Raw genomic sequence first — 19,815 nt, 5'->3', positions numbered from 1 at the left:
ACACCATAAACAAAAGAGGTACGACCGAAGAAAGAATGACCATAAACAAAGATAAGGCCGAAGAAAGAGGTACGGCTGAAGATTTCTCATTTCGCATACTTGAATGCACACTACTAGAATTAAGGTCTTTAAGGACACACATAAATGTCCTTATAGTATACTTTTAGTGACACTAAAGCTATGGTGACATCATCAAAAAATGTATTGAAATGCGATGTTAGCATATACCCTCTAGTATTCCTGACATTTGTATAATGTCATTATAAAATATTTATGCTAACTTCAAAAGTGTCTTAAATATAGAAATATAATGACAATTGAAAATGTCACGAAAAAATATTTCATGGACATTTATGAATGCCCTTTTATTATCTAAATAAGGACAAATATAAATGTCACCTAAACTAATTTATATTGACAATTATAAATATTTTAAATTTTTATATAAGGACAATAAAATATGTTAGTAATGATAATTTATAAGGATATTTTAAATATTTCATGCTTAATGCTTAATTGCATTTATTTTTCTAACTTTAACCTAGTTTGTCATCACATCAAAAAAGGGGAGATTGTTGGTGCAGGTTGCACTAATAATCTGGTTTTAATGTATGACAAATAGGTTAAAGTTAGATGTAGTGTGTGTCTAACATTTCTACCAAGTGTACAGAAGTTGATTGGTCTGAAGGACCTGACAGCAGGCTAAAATCCAGCTAGGTCTATAGGACCAGATAGCTGGTGCGAAGTCTAGATAAGTCAACGGGCCAACCTGATATCTGGCAGGAAGTCTGGTGTACAACCGACAGAAGTCTAGTTAGGTTTGCAGGACCCGACAACTGCGTGAAAACTTGATGGGTCAAGAGGCTAGTCAAACCGACTGCAAGTTGGTAAGTAAAGGTAAATCACTAAAGAAGAGTGACTCGGTGAGGACGCGTCCCGGTTGAGAGACAGTAGATGTCGGTCCAGTTTAGGACCATTTTGGATCCCTAAACACAGAGTTTAATTACTACTCAGTATTATTATGCTAACACTTGTTTTGCATGTTATTATTTGGTTTATTGGACTAACATGTTTTGCAGGACAAGAAGAGCGAGAAAAAATCCTTGGGTGAACAGTACCCGAGGCCCCTTCCAAGGGATGAAAGGCACCTTCAAGAAGTGGAAGGCGCCTTGGCATTATTCATAGAAGGTGCCTTCAGTTCTTTGAAGGCGCCTTCAACGAGATGAATCTTGGATCTCGTCACAAATAAGGTGCAGCAAAGTCAGGATAGAATTTGTCACATTGAAGGTGCCTTCAATGGTTATAGAAGGCGCATTCACATCCTTTATAAGGGGGACTCGACCGAGCTTCAGAATACAAAACTCATACGATCATCTACGCTTCCAATTGGACTTTTGAACGCTCCAACTTCCTGCTACAACTCTGCTACGATGCTACCACGCTCGTTTACTGCTAAGAAGCTGACCAAACACCGAGCTCAAGTCGACCCTATTGAAAGAGTGTTTGGTAATTTTTTTCATTTGTGTACTTAATAACTACAACGGGATAAGTGCAGTGTGTTGCACTTGTTCTGAATTCTTTTGTATTCAATTCTCTCTTTCGGAGGTACTGGAAGAGGTATTTTAGTAGATTACCCATCGATAGATCTGCAGGACCTAAGTCTTGGAGTAGGAGTCGTCAAAGGCTCTAAATCAAATAAAACCAAACGCTTGTTCTTTTACTTGCTTTTCTATTTTCGCTTTCTTACTTAGTTTTCTGCTGCGCACTCTGCTCTTAAAAATGAAAAAGACTTGTTTTTTAAAACTACGTGATTCACCCCCCCCCCCTTCTCACGTGTGTCCCGATCCAACATTTAATATTAAGAAAGTTAGGTATATAAAATGAGAAATTCCTAAACCCTAGACCTCAAGTTGAAAGCACCTCATGTGCTAGCCCTTAGACCGCCCTGAGAAGACATTCAAAAGTTCATTTAGGCACATATTATTAGTGGTTCCTTCCCTTCCCTTAATCCTTTACTCTTCGAGATGCATCTTCACAACTTCACCGGCGACAAAGACCGTTGTTGTTCTGCTCTTCTCAGAATAAATGGACTACTTTTGGATGGATTTTCACAAGAAAATGCAGCCTTCTTGCACAAATCAAAATAAACTAGAAAATGTCTATATATATATATATATATATATATATATATATATATATATATATATATATATACATCAAATCAAAATAAACTAGGAGTGTCTAAAATATTAGTATCCTAAGGTAGTTTTGATGTGATCAACCAAGTTAAGTTAGGTCATGTTAGTTTTTAACCCTGTGTCTAAGTGTGCAGGAACTTAGGAGCACAGGAAATCAAGCGAAAGACACAGTTAGTGAGAAGGATAACATGGGAGAGAGCCGACAGGCTCGGTGTGCATGAGGGACAATGTGCTGTGGAAGAGTATGAAGGAGGATGAGAAGGAGGCGCGCGACGTTTCCGAGGGACGAAAAGCCGGAGCAAAAGATTGCTCAAAGGCTGAAAGTTAGGTTCGAGTGAGCCCTATTCCAGAAGGCCGAGATCACCCAAGTGGAGCCGGAGCCGGAGCGGAAGACTCGGACCAAGGAGAGCGGAACCGGAGAGGAAGACCGGAACCAAAATTCAATAGGATGTTGACTTTCTTGGTCCAGGTGTCGGGACCAGGATGTTTATCTAGATCGCGTCAAACGCGATCCGTTGCGACGGGGATAAAATTTTATCCCCCTCCAGGTGCCTGGAACCCTTCCAGACGCCCCAACTAGGGCTATAAATACAGCCCTGGTCCCAGAAGCCAAAAGACAACACTTGAGAATACTTGTAAATGATTTCTTTTGTCTAGCTTTGTATTTTTAGTACTTCACTTCTGTAAAGAGGCTTCTCCGCCTGAAAGAGAAATTAGTGCGCTTTCCACTTCCTTGGATTAACAACCTCCCCAGTTATAACCAAGTATTTATGGTGCATCTTTCTTTTTAACTAGTCTTATCTATTTTATGCAAGTATTAATTTTGATAAAGCTATAAAAGTTTGAGAAAGGTTTTTCACTTTTCTTTGTAGGGCTATTCACCTTCCTCTAGCCGGCCACCAAGGGTCGTACAAGTGCTATCAGAGCCAAGGCGCCTCAGAAGAACTAATCGTCGACTGAAGCAATGAGACGATGACTGGTGCAAGCATTCATCCACCAAAGTTTGAGGGAGACTTCACATCATGAAATATGATTTTGTAACCCCTAAGGACCAACATGGAGCTGAAAAGGCAGAGTGTTTACGGACAAAGAAAGAACAAGCCGATTTTGTGGCGAATGGTAAAGCAGAGCTCCATCTGCTAAGCTTCCTTTCGCCCCAGGAGGTCAATCGAATCGGCAGCTACGACTTCACCAAAGTTAAAGGAGAAGTTCCTGGAACTCCACGAAGGCACTTCAAAAGTAAAGTTAGTAAGGCGAGACATCCTCCGAACCCAACTAACAAACTTACGGATGAACAGTGGAGAAAAGTATTGGACCAATCCCAATGGTCCATGTGACCATGTGTTTTGGTGTTTGGGCAAAGAGTTTAAGTTAGGTTTACCCTTGTTATTTGATATGTGTATGTGAGTGTGCAGGTTTACAGGGTACACATATGACTTAGCTTGATGCCTTCGGGTCCGATGAAGGATGGAGCATCCGAGGGACTGTAGACAAGGCAGCAAGGACAAGGCCCGAGGGAAGCGACTTCGAGGCATATACGAAGGATGACATCAAGGGACGAGCCACGGACTTGGATGCATCCGAGGGACGAGAGCCAAAGGAAGTAGGCTTGAAGGCAAGAGGTCAAGACTGCAAAGAAGAGTCAAGTGAGTCGTGAGGGTACGAGTGCATGAGAGATTGTACTCGGAAAAAAAATCCCGATGGGTACTATAGCAGTCAACCGAGGGGGGGGTTGTAGCAGTCAACCGGCACTGTAGCAGCCAACGACACTGTAGCAGTCGACTGGTGCATTGTAGTAGTCGCAATCGACTGGTGCACTGTAGCAGTCGACTGGTGCACTGTAACAGTCGATTGGTAGAGAGTCGTTGGGCTGGCACCAGTCGACTGGTGCAAGGACCAGTCGACTGGTAACGGGCAAATCAGCTTGTTGATTTCTTCCAAGCTATATAAGAAGGAGCTTGGGATGACCGGCCAAGGTGACGAAATTAGACTTGGTTAAAGTCTAATTAGTAATCACCAAAGTGCTCAAGGTCTCTTGTGTCCAAGTGTTCTTAGTTGGTGTTGTGGTGAGGTTCCTCCACCCACAAGGAGTTGCTTGAGTAGCCGGAGTTTGTCGGGGGCTAATCCACCGAAGGATCGGGATCGTCCACCTTACGGACAGCCGTGGAGTAGGAGCATCATCTCCGAACCACGTTACATCGACGTGTATTGGTTTGCTTGTTCTTTTCTTTGTCATTAGCTTTTGTATTCATAATTAGTTTTTGTATTTCCGCTTGCGCACTAACGAATACGTAGGAAGCGAGTAATTGGGGGCGCCGTCCATTCAACCCCCCTTATAGCCGATCGCAAGATCCCCTACAAAAAGGTACCACAACTCCATACACGGATCAAAGAACTCATCACTCAGCTCAACAATATCGGAGAATCGGTAACGAACTAAGATTCAATCCGGTATGCGCTCAACGCCTTCCTGAGAACTCCAGAATGGTCATCCTTAGTATATGCATATTACATCTCTAAGAACTTCGAGGTAAGTACACTAGAGAATTTGTTTTCAACTTTTGAACTTCACGAAACTCGATGTGCAGATTATAAAGAAATCGAAAAGACGAACAACAAACTTGCCTTGAAAGCCAAGAAGGAAAATCCTGACTCCGAAGCGTCGATCGACGAAGATGAAGTCATTCTACTAGTAAGAAAATTTAATAAATTTATTAAAACTAATAAATTTAAATCGCAGTTGAGAAAGTATTATCGGAACAAAAGAAAGATTCGATACTATAACTGCAACGAAGAAGGGTACATCAAGGATGATTGCCCAAAATTGAAGAACAAGGAAAAGGAAAAAAAACAAGAAGCCAACTCGGTCTAAGCATAATCTAAAAGCCGCATGGGATGAATCGTCGTTCTCTGAATATGAAATCGAAGTCTATGTCGGACTAGCCCTAATGGCAGACATTCAAAAGGAAGACGAAATTAGCTCAGAGATGAACATCGATGAAGGGGGAGGATTATCAGAGGAAAGCTACGATGAAGAGGGAGCATCAAAAGACAAGGTAAGTTAGGTACGTGTCTTATCTTCTGAAAAGTTATTTAAATTTATTAAGATTCTTTCAAAGAATTTAGTAAAATTAGAAAAAGAAAATATAGACTTGAAAAGATAATTAGGTAATACATGCCCCTTAGATTTGTTTGATAATCTAAAATTAGAAAACTATAAATTAAAAATACAAATTGAAAGTTTGAAAATGATCATGCAAAAATCAAAATTTAGAAAGTATGGAAGGTTAAACTGGTACATTAGGAAACATCAAGGATAAATTAGAAAAGTCCCCAGAAGTTATGTACCTCCTAAATTTTTAATATATCCAGTAGATAGGAACATGTACTGGGTTTACCAAAATCATATTCAGGTTAACTATTTTTCTAGACTTAGGGTTTTTCAGAAAGAAGATTAAATGTTTAAATTCTTTAAGAGACTTTGTCTAGAAGTGGTTGATGATATAATAACCAAGAAGGTCGAGTACCTTGCCACAACCTAAAAGCCAATTGTTGAATTGAATGTTTAATTGACTTATTGTGAAACATTCAACTAATGCTTCAAAATTTTTTGTTATAAAAATCTATTTAAAAAAGGGTCTATTCATTAAAATTTATTTAAGTTTTTTTAACAATCTTTTGAAATTTTTATGAACTAGTGATCAAAATGTAATTTTTTTTTAATTATTGCCAAAAATTTTTTGTTTTTTTTCACTTAGATTTTGTTTAGATCTTCTAAGTTATATGTTTAACGTATCCCACTTTTAATGTGATTCATAATAAAGATTAAGTCTAGGGGGAGAGTAGTACAATTTTAATTTTTAAATTTTGTACTTAATTTTTGCACTTGTAATTTTTTGCAAAAATTATAATTGTTATTTATTTATGGTTTACCCTAACTTAACTTGAGTTTGATCACATCAAAAAGGGGGAGATTGTTAGTACCCCAAGGTAATTTTGATGTGATCAACCAAGTCAGGTTAGGTCCTGTTAGTTTTTAATCTTGTGTCTAAGTGTGTAGGAATTTAGGAGCACAGGAAGTCGAGCGAAAGACGTAGTTAGCGAGAAGGACGACTGATGTGCACAAATATTATGATTATTTATATATGTTTTAGTGCACATTCACTTGCTTTATGCATACATATTCTTTGCATAATCGTCTCCTTTAGTGCATACTCATCATAAATACTCTTTTGTTGGGAGATCTGCTCTTTGTGTGTTTTCTCGTTGACAGGACGCTATTTGGAGCGAAAATGGAGCTAAAACGCACACAGGAGCTTGGGTCGTGTAACCTCGCACGACCGTGTGGCCAAACAGAAGGGAGATAGTGCACAGTCGTGCCAACCTTGCCCGACCGTTTGACCACAACCGAAGGAGAACAATGCTTGGTCGTGCCCCCATGACCAGCAGCCAAGCAACACATGGCTGTGCCAAATGGCACGGTCATGCCAACATTCCAGAGAGGGAGAGGGTCATGGCCGTGAGAAGAGCCGACAGCAAAGAACACTCGGCACTTAATAGCAAAGGGTCCTGTTAAGTGCCGAGAAACTCGTTGCTCTCCCCTAACCTCCCCGACATACTCTCCCACAGGGAACTTAATTTTTTTAGTGGAAGGTAGATACAACAGCTCTGAACTCATATAGAGCCGATGGCGAGTCTACTACAAGGAAGGTACTCCTCCTGGTTCTGACTAATGGCTCGCTCCCCAAGGATATGACCAACTTGATTTGACACATGGGCTTTACTTCATTACCAGTAAAGTCATATAAAGAAGTAGCGACCGGCTGAAGCTCGCTGGCGTCGATCTGCATTTCTTCAAAAGTAGACCTGAATAATACGTTGACAGAACTCCCAGTGTCAATGAAGACTCTGGCCACGCGACTATTAGCTATGACCGCTCTGATGATAAGGGCGTCGTCACGAGGCAACTCCAGTCCCTCCAGGTCTTGCGGCCCGAAGCTGATAATAAGGTCAGTGACCTGCTTCTTGCTGCATCCAACAGCGTGAATCTCCAATCAGCGTTTATGAGACTTGTGTGCCCGGCCCGACTCTTCGTCAGTAGGTCCTCCGGAGATCATGCCTATGTCCTGGATGGCCACGTTGCCCCGATTCTCCGCCTCGCGGGCTTCTCCTTGCTCCCCAGTGCGCCCTTGTTGTTGCATGCTTGGCCCCTCCTAATTGGCCCAGGATCTGCTGGCTTGTCCCGCGGCATTGCGTCGCTCCTCCATCATTCTTTGGACTTGAGGAGCCAGCTCGAGGGGTGGCAGGCCCAGCTCGGCAGCACGGCGGGAATCCCGGGTGAATTGAAAACACTCACTGGTAGCATGCGAGTGGGACCGATGATATGTGCAATAGCGCGCTCCCCAAGGTCCAGGTCGGGGGGGGGGGGCATAAACTGCAGCTACGCGCGAGATCGGCCGAACATCCTGACCTGGGTGGAAAGTAGGTCGGGCGTCCCGAGCGCGCGGGAGAGGTTGAGTAGGCGGTTGGGGTACTCTTCTCTCAGGCTTATTTACGGGAGGAGGTTTGTCTGTCTTTCTTCGGGTTGTCTGCGCTTCCTCCACATTGATGTAGTTGGTCGCCTTTTCCAGCATCTCATCGAAATTCTTCACGGGATTTCTAATGAGATTCCTAAAGAACTCTCCTTCGGTCAATCCATGAGAGAAGACACTCATGAGTATTTCTGATGTGGCCGAGGGAATGTCCTGAGCTATTTGATTGAAGCGCTTGATATAACTTCTCAACGGCTCGGAGGGCCCTTGCTTGAGAGCAAACAAGCAGTGGTCCGTCTTTTGATACTTCCTGCTGATGGTGAAGTGGCGCAGGAATGCAATCTTGAAATCAGAGAAGTAGGTGATGGACTCATGCGGCAATCCATTGAACCACTTCTGGGCAGAGCCCAATAGAGTGTTCAAGAACACTCGGCACTTAACGGGACCCTAAAGACCAACTCATCAAAGAACACTCGGCACTTAACAGCAAGGACCCGACGTTCTTCTCGAGGGACAATAGACTTCCCTCTCTTCGAATCCTTAGGCAAAGAACTCTCAGCCACCGAAACTTGTGGCTGCTCCTTGCGGTTATAGCATCCAGGGTCTGGCTGATAGTAACCCTGGCCTAGCTCTCTATAGAAGGCAGGAGGAAATTCCATGGGTTGTTTTCTCTTGGAACCCCAATCTGAGGCGTGAGCCGGTTCTTTAGAAACCTCAGGTAACTTTCGCGGTAGGGAGACAATAGTTTGTTGCTTTTCAGAGGCTGCCCGTCTTTTGGCTTCTTTGAAGAGTTCGTACTCTCCCGTTGTCATAGTTACGTTGATTCTGCCAGAATCCTCCATCTTCACATTCCGGAGCAGGTAGCTGTGTTCCCATAAACAACGCTAAATTTGATCCCGTCCGAAAGCTGAGTAGGATAGAGGCTGGCCGCGCTGTCGCCGGTGTTGATGGAAAGTCGTGGAAGCACCTAGGTGACCTGATACCTCCTGGAAAGGTTCCCACTAGCGGATGACGGGAGGTGATGACGATGCGAGGATTCTGCGCACACTCAGACAAGCCGCCTCTGTGTTAGAAACCAAGAACCAGGGAAAAAGTCCCCGAGTCAAGCCATCCGACGCTCAAGTTAGGTACTTTTTCCCCAGAAGCACAGTGAAAGGACAAAAAGTAAAAGACGAGAATGAAAAGATGAGTGAGTGTACCTGCGTAGAGACAAAGTCTCCCTTTTTATATGGCAGCGGATGCTTCTGGAGTCTGACAAGTGTTAGGGAATGTCGGGTGTCAGGATTTATCTGGCGGTGAATGACATGTGGCATCTTTCTATTGGTCTGAGGAGGGATCAGGAGGCAACGAGTCACAGGCCGTTAGCATATTCCCTGACATGTGGTGATTATTCTCTAACGGGTTGTTACGATTTTATGGCTTGATTGTCGCGTAGTGTAGGCTCACCCTGGTCTGTTAACCCTCGACTGGGTCCTCATATATGCAAATCTTGATCTATATGCACATACCTGCCTTTCCTGGCGCATTCCCTGGCTTGTTTGTTGTCCCGCAAATCCAGACTTGTACGTCCTGCCCTACATTTGTCATTCGGTCTATCTTGATAGATCCAGACCTGCGCCTACCGCCCTGTAAGACTTCGTCCACATATCCTGACATGTACGTCTTTGGTCCGTGTATCTTGTTATGCATATCTTGTCCTGTACATCCCGATCTGTAAGCCTTAGTCCTCATATCTCAACCTGTGTCTTGGCTCCACGTATCCTGCTCTACGAGTCTTGGTTCGTATATATCGACCTGTACGCTTTAGTCCTCGTATCTCCTGTGTCACGAGTCTATAAATCTTGACCTGTCATCCTTGGTTTGCATATTCCGACTTGTACGCTTTAGTCGTATCTCCTATGTCGTGAGTCTATAAATCATGACCTGTCATCCTTGGTTTGCATATCCCGATCTATGTCCGTGTCCCGACCTGTACGTTTTAGTCCTCGTATCTCCTGTGTTGCGAGTCTGTAAATCATGACCTGTCATCCTTAGTTTACATATCTCGACCTGTACGCTTTAGTCCTTGTATCTCCTGTGTCACGAGTCTGTAAATCCTGACCTGTCATCCTTGGTTTGCATATCCAGACTTGTACGCTTTAGTCCTCGTATCTCCTGTGTCGCGAGTCTGTTAATCCTGACCTGTAGGTCTTACCTTCCGAGTTCCTACTTGACATGTAGACTTAACTCCGGAATGTCGCTTGTGTCCACCAGGACTATCCTGTAACTTGGCCCTTTGAACCCCACGCAGGCCGGATTTTTGACCTCCACGTAGGCCGGATTTTTGACCACCACGTAGGCTTGACCTCTGACCATCCCGTGGGCTTGACTTCTGATCATCCCGTGAACTTGACTTCTGACCACCCCGTGAGCTTGACTTCTGATCGCCCCGTGAACTTGACTTCCGACCCCGTCCTCTGTCCGACGACCTCACTATCATGCGCCGTGTAAGATGGAGAGGCCATTTTACAATGTTGCCTCAATATTTTGTTTTCATCGTTGATCTCTTGCTGGCAATTATGGGCTACGGTGTCGGTGATTAATCCTTCTCAGCAACAGGGTCACAAGAGAGGAAGAGTAGACAAGTTAGAGCTTGCGCAGTGAGATCAGCGTTCTAAGAGGTTCTGAATCAAAGGAACAGGACCACTTCTTCATCATTATCTTTGCTAGATGTGTGTATATATAGACACTTCTTAGGGCTCTGAATCCTTGTCTCATCAAAGAGGGAGGAAATGAGGTTCATGAAGCTTGGCACCAGACCTGATACCTTCTTCACCACAGAAGCTATTAGGTCTGTTTCGTCAGAGGTCTCCACTGACCTCCGAATCCAGGTGCAGAGAAGTTTGTATCACCTGCACAAGGTAGTTTTTTTGTCACCTTTAGGAAGATTGTGTTTCTTGTTGATAGATTCGCTTTTGGAGTTGATAAAAATTCTCTTGTCTGGTTTTGTGCGTGCAGTTTCCCATGCTGTCGAAATGCCTTCGCCTGCAACAGCTCTGCTCCGAGCTCGGGGACGCCGCCGAGCCGGCCGTCATCCACCTCCCGGACTTCCCCGGCGGCGCCGAGGCTTTTGAGCTCTGCGCCAAGTTCTGCTACGGCATCACCGTCACTCTCAGCCCCCTCAACCTCGTGCCCGTCTGGTGCGCCGCCTGCTACCTCCGCATGAGCGACGATGCCGACCGGAGCAACCTCCTCGGCAAGCTCGACGTCTTCTTCAGCTCCTGCATCCTCCAGCGGTGGAAGGACACGCTCGCGACGCTGCGGAGCACGCGGAAGCACGCTCCCCTGTGCGAGGAGCTCGGCGTCACCGGCCGCTGCGTCGACGCCATCGCCACCGCTATCATCTCCAGTTCTACGCTCCCGGGAGCGTCCAGGAACCGGTGGGCCGCCGACCTCAGCGAGCTCGGCGTCGACCATTACTGGCGGATCATGGTGGTCGTGAAATCCGCCGGAGTCGTCTCCAGCAAGCTCCTCGGCGAGGCGCTGCAGATCTACGCTGGCAGGTGGCTGGCAACCATGGTACCAGGCAACGGCCAAGAGGCCACCGGAAAGTCTACGTTGCTAATGGAGAAGATTGTCAGCTTGCTGCCATCCGAGGAAGGCTCTGTTTCGTGTGGTTTCCTTCTCAAGCTTCTCAAAGCCGCAAACTTTCTCCATGCTTCAGCTCCGGTGAAGACGGAATTAGCAAGACGAGTAGGATTACAACTGGAGGAAGCATCCGTCGAGGATCTCTTGATCCCACAGGCAGCGAATTCCGGCGACACATTATACGATGTCGATGTGGTGATGACCATGCTGGAGGAGTTCCTGCTTCAGGGGCAAAGCCCCGCGACGAGTCCGCCGAGGGAGGAGAAGCTCAGGCGCCAACGGAGGCAGTCTCGGTCGGCCGATAAGGTGGAGTTTGAGGTGCATGAGAACGGCCGGCGATCTTCTTCGTCCTCCCACAGCTCCAAGCTCCGAGTGGGCAAGCTCATAGACAGCTACCTCCAAGAAATCGCCGAGGACAAGAACTTGCCCATGGAGAAGCTCATTGCCATCGCAGAAGCTGTCCCAGACTTTGCCAGGACCGACCACGACGACCTTTACAGAGTCATCGACATCTACCTCAGGGTAATTCACTGGCATTTCTCGATCAAATGATTCATCTTGTTAATCAGTCTTCGTTTTGTTTGTGATTAGTCGCACCCAGAGCTCGACAAGAACTCAAGGAAGCACTTGTGCAGAATGTTAGACTGCAAGAAGCTCACAGTCGAGGCCTGCATGCACGCGGCACAGAACGAGCTCCTCCCTCTCCGGGTGGTGCTGCAGGTGCTGTTCTTCGAGCAGTCCCGTGCCGCCATGTCAGGCTTCCAGGTCACAGAGTTGGCCAACAACATCAAGGCGCTGCTGGCGAAGACAGGCACCGGAGGAGACGCAGGAAGCAGAGAGGTTCTGAAGCTTCACCACATCGGCGCTGCTTCTCCCTCGCAAGATGGCTGGAGCATCTCGAGATTGAAACGCCCTGCCGCGAAGCTCCAAGCCCTCGAGCTGAAGCTCGAGGAGGAGAATGGCATCGACGACGGCGGCCTAATTCCCGGCGAAGCTCTCTTGAGGACCCCTTCTTCGCGGCTCAAGGCCTTGTGCTCACTTCCTAGGAATCCCAAGAAGATCATCGCCAAATTGTTGGGTCTGAACAGAAGTGCAAACGAGAGGAATTAATTGATCAATTTCATACAAAATTTTTCTGTGCCAAGGCCGTGCTGCTTCTGCTTTGTTTATCATAATTCCGGAAAAGATGAATAAGAGCTACGATTAGCCATCATCATCAAAAGTGATTTGCTTGTACAGAAATCATTCTTCTCAGAGTGCTCCTGCTTGCTTTTTTTACAAGTTGTGCAGTTCTAAAGTCTGCAAGTGAAACTTCTTATTCACCTTCTTTTTCCCTCTGCAGATGTTTCATAGATTTTGCTTTAGACTATCAATAACGCTACTGAATTATGCCATGTATTAAGCAGGTTGTCCCTTGAAGTGTGAAAGTACATTTCCCCATAGAATATTTATAAACTATTTTTGAATCAATATTGATATTGTAATTAGATCTAGAGATGACGTGTTAGCAAGGTGAGATGATTATCAAAATTAAGATGAGGTGACAATTAAAATAGATACATCTAAATGGATTATTCTCATTAAGACTCAACTCCTCACTCAGCGTTATGGTTCTCAAAATGAAGCTGGCCGGTCCAGTAGCTGGTCGGGCTTACATAATTCGGTTCCTTATTCTTTGGGTATAAGTCTCTCTGTATATGGTCAGCCGATCCTAATAGCCGACCGGACTAGGAGGACTTATTGCTCCATTTAATGTTAAGATATATAAGATAAACCTACACAACCCTAATGTTGGTCGGGCAAACGGGTCTTAAGCACCCCATCCTCCAGAAGTATTTTCTTAGCACACAGCAAAGGCAATATCTCTAACATACAGTCGGCCAGGATGATATCCGATCGGACTTCCAGATCCTAGCATAAGAATTCAGGGACAAGTCTTGTTATATATGACTACTCGATCTAAAGTGTTGGACAGACCTAGGGTGGGACTCCCAACTTCCGAGCAAAAGTACTCTCAATATATAGCCAATCGGACTTAGTGTCGTTCAGATTTAGAAGACAGTTCATTTCTCACTATTATCATACAACTTAGCATATAGCTCGGTTGGCCTAATAGCCAGTCGGACTAGAGGGACATAATTCTCCATTCTTATTACAGTCTCCTATCACATATAGTCGGTCAGATATGGGTCCGGTTGAATTACCTCCAGGGGATAACATTGTTAGGAAATCGTAATAACTCGTCATAGAATAACAGTTATTCATCAGGAAACATTCTGATATCTGACACATACATGTAACGAAATCTTCTTATAATAGTGGTTACTTGACTTCTATCATTACTGCGAGGGTTACAAAAAATAGTTCATACACATGTAATGAAAGATTCCTCGGAGGAAGATTGTATGCCTTCCATTACCCGACATCTTCTGACACCGAATATTCCTTGTCGTCTCATTATTGCGAAGGTTATGAAAGAGATATAAAAAGGGGATTCTTTCCATTGGCGAGGGATGTTGTATACTTGATACTTTATGTTTTACGCTTGAATACTCAACATTACGCACTCACATTTTACTGTTCATCTTCTCCACTTTTTTTCACTTGGCCACCGTACTGACTTGAGTATCAAAGTGCCTATGCCATGGACCCTCTCCCTAGATTTTCCCTAACGTTCTATTTGTTTTTTCAAGTGTGCATAGTGAGGAGGAGTGTCAAGCGTCATTGTTTCTCTCTATCAGAGTCTGTAGGATCATTGCGCTAGAGGGAGTGAATAGCGCTCATGACTAATTCGTTTGTTTAAAAAGTTGAGTAATACGCAACGGAAGTCTGTGGTGACTCCTACTCCAAGGCCCGCACGTGAGAGTGCTTTCGATGGGCAATCGCTAAGCAATTCGTAAAGCTTACAAGTACAGTTTGAAATAATTACAAGTAATTCAAAAACTAAGAATACCGACGACTTTATAGGATGAAAGCTTTAGCAAAGTCGTCGTCGGAGCTTTTAGACGTCGTAGAGGCTTTATGGGAGCAGTACGCAAATGCAGAAGTCATTCTGAATGTCGTTATCAAGCTCCCGGTCGAATATTGCTTATATAGGTTGTTTCGGGCGTCTGGAACCCTTTCGAGCGCTTGGAACCCTTCCGGGCACCTGAACCGCGTGTCCCAGCCAATTGACGTGCTCCACGTCAACTTGTGGATAACTTTTCATGTCTGAGCGCCTAGACCGAGTCCGAGTGCCAGGATCACTTAGGTGCCCCAGGTCCGTCAGGGGCGAGCCTGGTCTAGGCACCCGAACTAAACTTTTCAGCACTTAATTTCCTGTAAAACAAAGTTAATCCAGGTAGTATAAAATATATATAAAATATGAATTTGACAGCCTCTGACTATCTGATTCTGACTTTGAGTTTCGCCAAAACTCTAGGTTAAACTAACGTCTACTGTTCCCTCCTCGGGAGAACGCGTCCTCACCTACTCCTCTCAGGAGAGTTTACCTTTTGCCAAACTGATCCTCCGGGCCATCTGGACTTTTGCTCAGCATCCAAAACTTCAGGTCTTTATGTTGAACGTCCGCTCCATGACCCGTCCAGACTTTCACTTGGTCCGCAACCACCAGGATTTTCACCTAGAGTCCCCGACTATAGAATTTCGCCCAAAGTGCTCGACCCGCCAAGACTTCGTCTTGACTAACTACAGTTAGGATTTTCCACCTGCCTAAAATCCACTAAGACTTTTGCCTAAGAATAATTAGGACTTTTCTGCAAGCTCATTCACACTTGTTAGATAACAAGCAACCTTAACTTTGGACCCTCAGCCATAATCAAAACTTATGTTCGATCGTCTGATGCACCTTGCACCAACAAAGTCATCTCCCGATCAACAATAGCGCCACCTACCTAGCGCGTCATCTCCACCGCTTTTAAACATGATCAAATTTGGCACCGTATATGAAAATTTTCACCTGAATCTAAAATGTAGAGATGGAAGAAGCTGGATAATTCACCACCATCACCCTATCACAAGAATATTTGGAGTTACTCATAGCTGCATGAACCCAGGAATTAGCTCAATCGCAATAAGCGGCAGTAGAGCATCCCTTGCCAAATGACCCAGCCCTATTAGTGGCAGGGTCACATGCTGAGCAAAGGACAATGGGGGAATGATCAACTGGGTTTCAACTAGCCTCTCCTCCCCTAACTGGCTTCATGCAAGCACCTACGCGGTCATTCAACCTATCGCTTGTGCCACCATCCCCGATAGCATATTACTGGGAACTATTTTACACTCCACTCGAGGAGATGGGCTGAGAAGAAAGGCCCCAAGTATCATCTTCTGGAGATGCGCCCGCGCGGGATCTATGTAAAGGGAAAGCCCCGATGGGCAACGGCTCTCCCGAGCATATAAGCATGTCGTTCTCCCATGAAATATTAGAGGACAAGCTGCCAAGCCACAAAGCCACTTCTGACCACTAACGATAGGGGAATATGGAGGGGCAACTGACCTAGAAGACCACCTCCTCAATCTTGAAAATGACGCCATCCTTCATCAGGGCACGAATGGTGTGAAGTGTCATGTGTTTCTCACCACACTCTAGGGCTCGACACAGAGGTGGTTCAATTGACTATTGGCCGAATCCATCTACTGTTTTAAAGATTTCATAAGATTTTCCTTCATCATTTCGCCAACAGTTGTCGTTACCATAAAACCACCCTGAGCCTCTTTTTGTTCAAACAGGGGCCCAAGGAGACGCTTAGGGCTTATATCAAAAAATTTAATAGGATGACTATGGATGTCCCCTCATTCACCCCGATGATTCTAGTGAGTGTCTTTTCTCAAAGGCTCGCAGATAGCAAGTTTTTTTGACTCCCTGATTAAGAAGCCCTTAAGGAACTTCGATCATCTACTTGGCCAGGTGACCAAGTATATAATGTAGAAGAAACTCAATCCGCGCGGAAAAAGGAGGTCACCACACCCACGCCAACAACCGCTACTGAGAATTGGGCTCCTCCTCCTCTCCAACCACACAAAGGGCCCCGAGTGGATCCTCCATCTCCTGTCCATGAGTCGTGACCTCACACTGTGCAACAAGTGGGGCTAGGCGGACATAATTTCTTGAGTCCCCCATGTGGACTCCAAAGTTTTGTACTTATCATCAGTCAGAGACGCACAACAGTTAAGATTATTATCATTACAATCAAAAGAATCATCAGGCAATTAATCAAGGATTCTGATGGCGCTCATGTCTCCCGACCGTTAGTGTTACCAACAGCTGAACGACCCGCCCTGAAGAGATTATCAGGGCACCGAGTGGCACCAAAGAACGCCCTAGTAGTAAGAGAACTGGGCCTAGACCCCTACCCGAATGTAGCAGGAACGCCCCCAACGTGGTACGAGGAAAATGACAATAATACCGTTCGGAGGATATTGACATGATCGCAGGAGGCCCTACCGATGGAGACTCCAATCGAGCGAGGAAGTCGCACACTCATCAACTGGAAATCAATGCAATCGGCTGCAACCAGGAGCAGGCACAAGGGCCCGGGATTAGTTTTGGGCATAAGGATTTGGAGGGAATAGAAGTGTCCCATGATGATGTTTTAATATTTAAGGTTGTTATAGCCAATTATAATATATAATGTACCTTTGTTGACATAGGTAGCTCAATCAATATCATTTTCAAGGAAGCATTTGAGCAGTTGTAGATTGATAAGAGCGAGCTCCAAGCCATGATGACTTCATTATACGGCTTCATGGGTAACAAGATCTAGTCGCTCGGCTAGATTAAATTTACCATATCTTTAGGGGAGGAGCCCATAATGAGGACGCATCGATCGACTTTTACTGTAGTAGACGCGCCCTCAACATACAACATCATTTTGGGTTAGCCAGCCCTAAATGAATTCTGGCCAGTTGTTTCAACTTTCTTCAAGAAGATAAAATTCACCGTGGATGACCAGGTGAGGGAGTTTAGAGGAAACCAACTAGCAGCACGCAAGTGCTACGTCGATATTATCAAGATTGAAGCTAACGCAACCCAAAAAAACTAACCGATGGAAGTTAACACCATTCAGGAGGCACCCTCGACTCTAATTTACGAAGAGAGAGAAGTGTAAATTCAACCCAACTGACCAGAGGCTACTACTCAAAAAGCATTCAACCTATCTCCAAAGCTTAAAGCAGAGTTTGTTGTATGTTTAACACATAATAATAATGTCTTTGCCTAGGAGCCCAAGGAAATCACGGGCATATCATCAACGGTTATGGAACATGTGCTTCATGTCCGACTGGATGCTCGATCGGTCAAGCAAAGAAAGCGAGGTTTTGGTACTGAACAAAATAAGATCATTCGGGTGGAGGTAGACATGCTGTTGGAGGCTAGCTTTATCCGTGAGGCACAGTTCCTGAGCTGGCTGGTTAGCTTGGTCCTGGTGTAAGGAACTAGAGCGCTAAACACGCTATGCGTAGCGGAAATCATCTAGTTCCTTCCAGAAGATCCATGCGAAGGGAAAGAAAAATATATTAAGTTTTCTCATAAGATTATAAGAGGTTATACCTTTGGTGCGTGCACACGATCTCCCGACAGCTCGGATCACAGCACGATCTCACGTTCGCGCCTCTATAGTATCCACACGAACAAGCGTTCGTTTGTCTCACAAACTCACAAAATGGAGATAGGTTGTGCTAGCAACCTAGAGAAAGGATTTCGGCCAAGAGAGGAGAAGAACAAGGAGAATGAAGAACTAACTCAAAAAATGAAGAAAAATTGCTTAAGTATTTTCATCCAATGAAAACACTTAATTAGCATTAATAGCCTTAATGAGCATTTACACTCCATTAAGGACCACACTTGAAACTCCTCGTTTCAAATTCAATTTTGAAAATTGAATGAAATGAATCATTGAATTTTGAAATTCAATAAATCTCTCCATTAATCCTCACTTGAGTCTAACTCAAGTCTAATTCAATCGAGTCTTGCTCAATTAATCTCATGCAATTTCAAATTCAATGAATCACATTTCATTAATTTGAATTGACTCCTTGAGTTTAGTTTGAATTGGACTTAATCCAACAATTAGATCCAATTGAGTTTAACTCAATAAGTCCAATTCGGATAAGACTTAATCCAATGATTCATCATATGAACCCATCTCCAAATCTACTTGTTCTTTGTGTATGATCTAATAGGTTCTCATAACATTGGCAATGCACCCAAATTAACATTTAGATACATAAGCAATGAGTGACATCTAACAAGGCATCATTGCTACCCAAGTGACGAGAAAGTCGAGATCCAACCTAACATATCCGTGGCTATTATCTTGTATGACTTTGTCCCTCTATCCTTGATATCTAAATTGATCAATGAGGCATAGACCGTGTCATCCTCTTATCAACCTTTGTGTTTCTTGATCTCTAAGTAGACACACTCAATCAAATAAGCTCAATATCTCATATTGACTCATTTGCGCATGACCATGCTTTCTTGTGTCCTACTAATCAAGGGGTCCACAGATATCGCTTCTATCATATGGAAGGGATAGATCTCATCTACATCACTCACATCCCTCCCCATAATTCATTGCATATCCAGTGATCGACTTTATTGTCCACCTTGTTACAGGTGACGTTTGCCAATACCAAAGTACACAACTCCTTATGTAGGGCACCGTAGTAACTTCAGGTCTAAAGACTATTCATACCAATAGTCACATGAGAATGTTTATGCCACTCATATAACGATACATGAAACATTCTCATGACGGATCATTCAGTATATATTCTCTAATATATACCCATGTGTCAACCTGATATCTCGTATCCATAACTTGTGAGATTAAGTCATCCATTGACCTACATGCTAGTCTCAACGCATTAATATTGTCCTTGTATATTAATGCTCAACTAGGAATAGTTAAGAGTAGTGTTCTATGTATATATATCTACAATATCTCATTATCAATTCAACCAATTGATATGCTGTAAATAAGAACCTACTATCCAAGGACATTATTATACTTATTCAATCGGCACTGAACTGAAATAAATATAATAACCAACTTTGTCTTTTATAATAATAATAATATATGATACAAAATGAGCCCTTTACAATCATCTCATAATTGGTATTAGGGCTAATACTAACACCTGGTATCTAAGTTAGAAAATAAGTGGTGAGTATGCATTGACTTCCAGGATCTAAATAAAGTCTATCCAAAGATTATTATCCCTTGTCACGCATCGACTAGGTGGTGGATTCCACCTCCGTTTGTAAATTGATATGCATGTTGGATGTATACAAAGGTTATCATCAGGTCCCCTTAACTAAATAAGACTAGGAAAAGGTTAACTTTATAACTGCTGAAGAAACTTACTGTTATAATGTTATATGCCCTTCAAATTAAAAAATACAGGTGTAACTTACCAATGACTTATGAATAAAGTGTTCCAAAAGCAGATCAGGT

At 44.0% G+C, this 19,815-nt stretch overlaps 1 protein-coding gene across 1 annotated transcript; it reads left to right on the top strand.

Annotated features, from left to right (window-relative positions):
• Positions 1–10,156: 10,156 nt before the first annotated feature.
• LOC121970927 (BTB/POZ domain-containing protein At1g67900-like) lies at positions 10,157–12,533 on the top strand. Its single transcript, XM_042521949.1, has 3 exons — positions 10,157–10,629; positions 10,727–11,878; positions 11,948–12,533. The coding sequence occupies exons 1-3, from the start codon at positions 10,501–10,503 to the stop codon at positions 12,464–12,466; spliced, it is 1,800 nt and encodes a 599-aa protein (XP_042377883.1). The 5' UTR covers positions 10,157–10,500; the 3' UTR covers positions 12,467–12,533.
• Positions 12,534–19,815: the final 7,282 nt, after the last annotated feature.

The sequence above is a fragment of the Zingiber officinale genome, chromosome 4A, assembly GCF_018446385.1.
Source record: "Zingiber officinale cultivar Zhangliang chromosome 4A, Zo_v1.1, whole genome shotgun sequence".
NCBI classification, from domain to species: Eukaryota; Viridiplantae; Streptophyta; class Magnoliopsida; order Zingiberales; family Zingiberaceae; genus Zingiber; species Zingiber officinale.
Note: the sequence above shows the minus strand (reverse complement) of the source record. Positions and strands in the feature narration are given on the sequence as shown.

Coding starts and splice junctions, on each gene's coding strand:
- LOC121970927 (XM_042521949.1), top strand. CDS start 10,501: ATGAGGTTCATGAAGCTTGGCACCAGACCTGATACCTTCTTCACCACA. Junction 10,630..10,726: donor GTTTGTATCACCTGCACAAG/GTAGTTTTTTTG, acceptor TTGTGCGTGCAG/TTTCCCATGCTGTCGAAATG. Junction 11,879..11,947: donor TCATCGACATCTACCTCAGG/GTAATTCACTGG, acceptor GTTTGTGATTAG/TCGCACCCAGAGCTCGACAA.